Source organism: Sapajus apella, unplaced genomic scaffold (assembly GCF_009761245.1).
Source record: "Sapajus apella isolate SASKATOON/1434 unplaced genomic scaffold, GSC_monkey_1.0 scaffold168, whole genome shotgun sequence".
Taxonomy (NCBI): domain Eukaryota; kingdom Metazoa; phylum Chordata; class Mammalia; order Primates; family Cebidae; genus Sapajus; species Sapajus apella.
This window is the reverse complement of record NW_022437108.1, coordinates 2104035-2110370: the sequence shown is the minus strand read 5'-3', so window position 1 is coordinate 2110370 and position 6336 is coordinate 2104035. Positions and strand designations below refer to the sequence as shown.

General features: G+C 49.7%; 1 protein-coding gene across 1 annotated transcript; it reads right to left on the bottom strand.

Moving 5' to 3' along the window:
* Positions 1-1426: 1426 nt before the first annotated feature.
* On the bottom strand, positions 1427-2989 carry IMP3 (IMP U3 small nucleolar ribonucleoprotein 3). The gene has a single exon (XM_032267335.1). The coding sequence runs from the start codon at positions 2517-2519 to the stop codon at positions 1965-1967; it is 555 nt and encodes a 184-aa protein (XP_032123226.1). The 5' UTR covers positions 2520-2989; the 3' UTR covers positions 1427-1964.
* Between the last annotated feature and the right edge of the window lie 3347 nt (positions 2990-6336).

Sequence of the window (6336 nt, the reverse complement as noted above, 5' to 3'; positions counted from 1 at the left end):
TCTCTGCCTCAGTTCCCTCATCTGAAAGTAGAGAATTGGATTCTCCACTTTATAGGATTCCTGGAAGGCTGAAATTGGCTATAGAAGTGGTGCACTTAAAAATGGGCTGCCATATAGAAGTATTTGCTATTATGGTCATACCATGTCCCCTCCTCTACATCATTTCTTCACCAAATGGAAGAGACAAGAGGATTGCTTGAACTCAGGAGTTCGAGATCAGCCTGGACAACACGGCAAAACTCTATGTCTACCAAAATTAAAAACTAGCCAGGTGTGGTGGCACATGCCTATAATCCCAGCTACTGGGGAAGCTGAAGTGGGAGGATTGCCTGAGCCCAGATCGAGGCTGTAGTGATCTCCTGGGCTCAAGCAATGGGCTTTGTGTATATATATTTAAAAAAAAAAAAAAAAAAAAAAAAAAAGGTGGAGCACGGCGACTCACGCCTGTAATCCCAGCACTTTGGGAGGCCGAGGGGGGCGGATCACCTGAGGTCAGGAGTGTGAGATTAGACTGGCCAAAATGGTGAAACCCCATCTCTACTAAAAATACAAAAGAAATTAGCTGCCGTAGTGGCACATGCCTGTAGTCTCAGCCACTCAGGAGGCTAAAGTAGGAGAATTGCTTGAACCTAGGAGGCAGAGGTTGCAGTGAGCCAAGGTGGTGCCATGGCACTCCAGCCTGGGCGACAAGAGCAAAACTCCATCTCAAAAAAGAGCGAGTCGAGCAAAACTTTGTAGTCTGCCTACTCTCCCTTCTAATTCTCTATCCCTGCTATCATCTAAATTTCCAGGAACTCCTGGTCCACTTCGAACCGCTAGATGGCCAAGCTCCAGGGTGATAATTTCCTTAGACAAGCAAACACCTCAGCCCTGTAACAGGGTATTTCCTGGGGCTGGAATATCCACAGGAAGTCCTGTGAGGAAGAGCTCTGCCAAAACACTCCTTCCAAGGAAGGGACTGGTAAAGTGACAAATTTGCTCAATCCTGTACAACATCCTACATCCTCCACATGTGGCCCCGGCTGCAGGTCTCATCCACAGGCAGGTCGCTGCTGACTCTATTCCTTTTCTCTGGGTTCCTGGGATGCATAAATATGACCCTATATAAGAAAACTAGAGGCCGGGCACGGTATCTCATGCTGGTAATCCTAGCACTTTGAGAAGCCGAGGTGAGAGGGTTATGAGGTCAGGAGTTAGAGATCAGCCCGGCCAATATGGGGAAATCGTCTCAACTAAAAATACAAAAATTATCCGGGTACAGTGGCGGGCACCTGTAATCCTAGCTACTCGGGAGGCTGAGGCAGGAAAATTGCTTGAACCCGGGAGACTGAGGTTGCAGTGAACTGAGATCTCGCCACTGCACCCAGCCTGGGTGACAGTGCAGGAGTCCGTCTTGAGGAAAGAAGAAAACAAAAGCATACAGATAAAAAGTTGCACTTACAAAGCGGCTGAGTCATTTATTGGCATTAGGAAAGCATTCCTTTAAACAAGGGAGGAGATCCTGAACACACTAGTCTCACTGAGTTTATAAAAATTTGAGTCCACCAAACTCCCCATCGTCTCTACACAGCTTAACCCCATGGACAGGAGCAAGAATTCGAGTTAAATGAATGGAACCAGTCCAGCTATAAGACGATAAAGGGAAACAGAGCGTGGGGATTTGTAGTTTTTGCTTTTACATTACAAAGTTTCCAACGCAAGAAGCCAACAATACCCCAGAGCAGCACCAAGTTACTTCCCACTGTTTCCCAAGGCACAAAAATCAGTAGTCCAAGTTCTAAGAACATTTCCTGGAAAACAAGGACGCACCTCCCGTGGCTCTGTGCACGGCCTGCCCTTGATGTATCAAGTTCTTAAGAACCTACAACCGTCTGACACCCTTGGGGAGAGCACCCTCAGAGAATCTCCAACATTAGGTCTCAGTTTTCCCATCTGTAGAAGACAGCCGTGGAGTGGGAGAGCCGCTAGGCTTCCAGATCGAAGTCATCGCGCTCCTCGTTGTACTCCAGCACGTGCCGCTTGATCTTGGACGAGTCGACCCAAGTGACAAAGTCCTCCATGCTGCGGGTAACAAGGAAGGCGGGGTCGGTAACCACGTCAGGGCCCACGCGTATGTGGCCTTGCTCCACAAAGGCCACGGCAGCCTGAAGGTGCTGCGCCATGCGTAGCTTGAGGAGCACGGTGGGAAGGCGGCGGCGGCAGAAGGAGGAGGCCGTGACGAAGTCGCAGAGCTCCAGCGAACCGCGCGTGGGCACCAGGCCGAGAGCATACAGCTTGTCCAGCAGCGCAGCGGAAGCACGCACGCGGAACGGGTCGCGCTCGGGCAGGTCGCGCAGGCGCCGCGCCAGCTCACGCACGGCACGGCTCAGCTGGTTGTAGCGCGTGTAGTCCTCCCGCCGCTGTAGCCGGTAACGCCGCAGCACGCGGAGCTCGTGCAGGTTGTGATCGGTGACCTCCCAGTTCAGAAAGTCCACCTGCTTCAGCAGCTTCTGCTCGTGGAACTTAAGCTTCCGCACCATGATGGCGGAAGCCGCAGCTGCAGGACCCGAAGCTGAGAGCGCGTTCTGACGCCTGCGCGATTTCAGCCACGGCGCGCCAAGACCTGGAAGCCCTGGGACCCTGGGCCAATGAAAGAAAAGCTTAGGGTCACGCCCTCACTTCCCATTGGTCAGGGTGAGACCACGCCTCTGCACCGGCATCTCGCGTTTCTTCTTTTCTTCGCGTTTGGTGAAGGAGAGAGTAGATGCACCGGAGGGAGGTGGCGCGGCCGGGTCTCCAGGAGGCTCGGCGTAGGTTTTAGTAGCCAAGACTATCCCTTTGTGCAGGCATCACTTCCTGCTAGACTAATGCCCTTTGGGGACTGTTACAGTCTTCCGCGCTAGAGCTGGAGGTCATTTTTGGGGAAAAGGGGGTGACTGTGGCTTGTTGATTGGGTTTGCTGTGCTAACTGGGCTCCTGCGGTGCCGTGGGAGTGCTTGCGGGAGGGGGCTGACCTGGTAGTTCCTGCGGGCCGCCAGCGTCAGGTCTTTTTTTTTTTTTTTTTTTTTTTTTTTTTTTGAGACGGAGTTTCTTTCTTGTTGCCTAGGCTGGAGTGCAGTGGCGTGATCTCCGCTTACTGCAACCTCTGCCTCCCAGGTTCAAGAGTTCTCCTCCCTCAGCCTCCTGAGTAGCTGGGATTACAAGCATGGGCTGCCACGCTGGCTAATTTTGTATTTTAGTAGAGACGAGGTTTCTCCACATTAGTCAAGCTGGTCTCGAACTCCTGATCTCAGCTGATCCGCTCACTTGGCAGGCGGAGCGATTTTTCACTGTCAAGTTGGACCAGGTGGCACCGAACTCATGAAATACTGATTGCCTGGCTGCTTCCTAGGAGCACAGAACCGGGATCTATAAGGGAGCCGCCTGGAAATCTGTATTATTAACGAAAGTGTCAGATGATTCATAAAAAAACAGCAAGTTTGAGAAACTTGGACTATAAGCAGAAGTCCAAATCCTTTAGTCTGTGCTCAAATGAATTATCTTGACATGCATCTCTGACCACCAAGCATTGAGTTAGCAAATTTAATGCTGTTTGGGCTAGTTGCATCAGTAAATTAATCTGAGTGCAGCGCTGCAGACCTAACCCCTTTTTGCCCAGGCATTTGACGCCACCTAGCTTCTCTCTGATCATTTTTGTTTTGTATTCTTTTTATTGTCTTTTACAATACAATATTTGGGGGCCCGGCGCAGTGGCTCATGCCGGTAATCCCAGCACTTTGGAAGGCTGAGGTGGGAGGATCATTTAAGGCCAGGAGTTCAAGACCAGCCTAGGGAAAAAAAAAAAAAAATTGAGATCCCGCCTCTGTAAAGAATCTTAAAGAATTAGCCAGGCATGGTAGTGCATGCCTGTAGTCCTGACTACCTGGGAGGCTGAGGAAGGAGAATCGCTTGAATCCAGGACTTGTTGGCTGCAGTGAGCTATGATCGTGCCACTGCACCCCAGCTTGCACAACAGAGCCAGACCCTGTCTCTAAAAAAAAAAATAAAAGATTTGATGTCTGGAAAATAATATACATAGCATATAAATTATAAAGTATAATAAATACTCATGAACTTAGCCAGTTTAAGAAAACATCACCGCCGGGCGCGGTGGCTCAAGCCTGTAATCCCAGCACTTTGGGAGGCCAAGGCGGGTGGATCACGAGGTCAACAGATCGAGACCATCCTGGTCAACATGGTGAAACCCCGTCTCTACTAAAAATACAAAAAATTAGCTGGGCATGGCGGTGCGTGCCTGTAATCCCAGCTACTCAGGAGGCTGAGGCAGGAGAATTGCCTGAACCCAGGAGGCGGAGGTTGCGGTGAGCCGAGATCGCGCCATTGCACTCCAGCCTGGATAACAAGAGCAAAACTCCGTCCCGAAAAAAAAAAAAGAAAACATCACCAGGCTGGGCATGGTGACTGATGCCTGTAATCCCAACATTTTGGGAGGCCAAGGTGGGAGGATATCTGGAGCCCAGGAGTTCAAGACCAGCCTGGGCAACATAGTGAGACTCAGTCCCTGCGGGGGAAAAAACAAATTAGCCAGGCATGGTGGCAGCACCTATAGTTCCAGCTACTGGTGGGGGTTTGGAGGTAAGACTGTAGAGGATTCCCTGAGGCCAGGAGTTCAAGGCTGCAGTGAGCCATGATCACACCACTGCTCTCCAGCTTGAGGAACAGAACAAGATCCTGTCTCTAAAACAAACAGAAAACTGTTACAGATTGTTTGCTTTTTTAAATCTAATTGATTTTTTTTTTTTTTTTTTTTTGAGATGGAGTCTTGCTCTATTGCCCAGGCTGGAGTGCAGTGGCGCAATCTCGGCTCACTGCAACTTCTGCCTCCTGGGTTCAAGCTGTTCTCCTGCCTCAGCCTCCTGAGTAGCTGGGACTACAGGTGTGTACTACCATACCTGGCTAATTTTTGTATTTTTAGTAGAGATCGGTTTTACCATGTTTGCCAGGCTGGTCTCGAACTCCTGACCTCAGGCGATCCGTCTGCCTCGGCCTCCTGCAGTCCTGGGCCTCTCAAGTAGCTGGGATCACAGGTGCCCAACACCACGCCCTGCTAATTTTTGTATTTTTAGTAGAGATGGGATTTCACCATGTTGGTCAGGCTGGTCTTGAATTCTTGAGCTCAGGTGATCCACCTGCCTTGGCCTCCCAAAGTGCTGGGATTACAGGCATGAGCCACCATGCCTGGCCACTAATTTTTAAATTTTTTATAGAGATGGGGTCTCACTATGTTGTCATGGCTGGTCTTGAACTCCTGGGCTGAAACAATCCTCTTACCTCAGGCTCCCGAAGTGCTGGGATTACAAGCATAAGCCACCATGCCCAGCTGAGAAATTTAATTTGGGACATGTTGGGTTGGAGGCATCAATTAGACTTCTGAGGGGAGATGTCAAGGAGAAATATATATGAGTTAGGAGGTGTTTTGTGTGTGTGTGTGTGTGTTTGAGATGGAGTTCTTGTTGCCCAGGCTGGAGTGCAGTGGTGTGATCTCGGCTTACTGCAACTTCCCCCTCCCGGATTCAAGCAATTCTCCTCCCTCAGCCTCCTGAGTAGCTGGGATTACAAGCATGCACCGCCACACTGGCTAACTTTGTATTTTTAATAGAGATGGAGTTTCTCCATATGCTGGTCTCAAACTCCCGATCTCAGGTGATCTGCTTGCCTCAGCCTCCCAAAGTTCTGGGATTACAGGCATAAGCCACCATGCCTGGCCCAGGAGTTTTTTTTAAAAGGACTGGAAATTTTAAAAATTGGGCATTACTAGCATGAGTGATATTTGAAGTCATTCGGCTGGATGAGACCATCATAGGGAGTGACTATGGATGCAAAAGACACCACTCTGCTGTGGTCACTCTAATGTTAGGAATTATTGGAAGCTGGGCATGGTGGCTCACATAGGTAACCCCAGCACTTAGGGAGGCCGAGGTGGGAGGATCATGAGGTCAGGAGATGGAGACCATCCTGGCCAACATGGTGAAATCCCGTCTCTACTAAAAATACAAAAAGTAGCTGGGTGTGATGGCATGTGCCTATAGTCCCAGCTACTTGGGAGGCTGAGGCAGGAGAATCGCTTGAATCTGGGAGGCAGAGGATGCAGGGATCCAACATTGTACTACTACACTCCAGCCTGGAAACAGAGCTAGACTCCATCTCAATTAAAATAAAAGAAAAAAATAATTATTGAAGAGGACAGAGGATGAGAAGGGACACCAGGAGAGTTATGTTCTCGCCAATGCAAATGAAGAAAGTGTATCCAGGAGGAAGAAGTGATCAAGCAGGTCAAATGCTACGGAGAGACTAAAT

What these genes read in the sequence shown, in the direction of transcription:
- IMP3 (XM_032267335.1), bottom strand. Translation starts at nt 2,519, where the DNA reads ATGGTGCGGAAGCTTAAGTTCCACGAGCAGAAGCTGCTGAAGCAGGTG.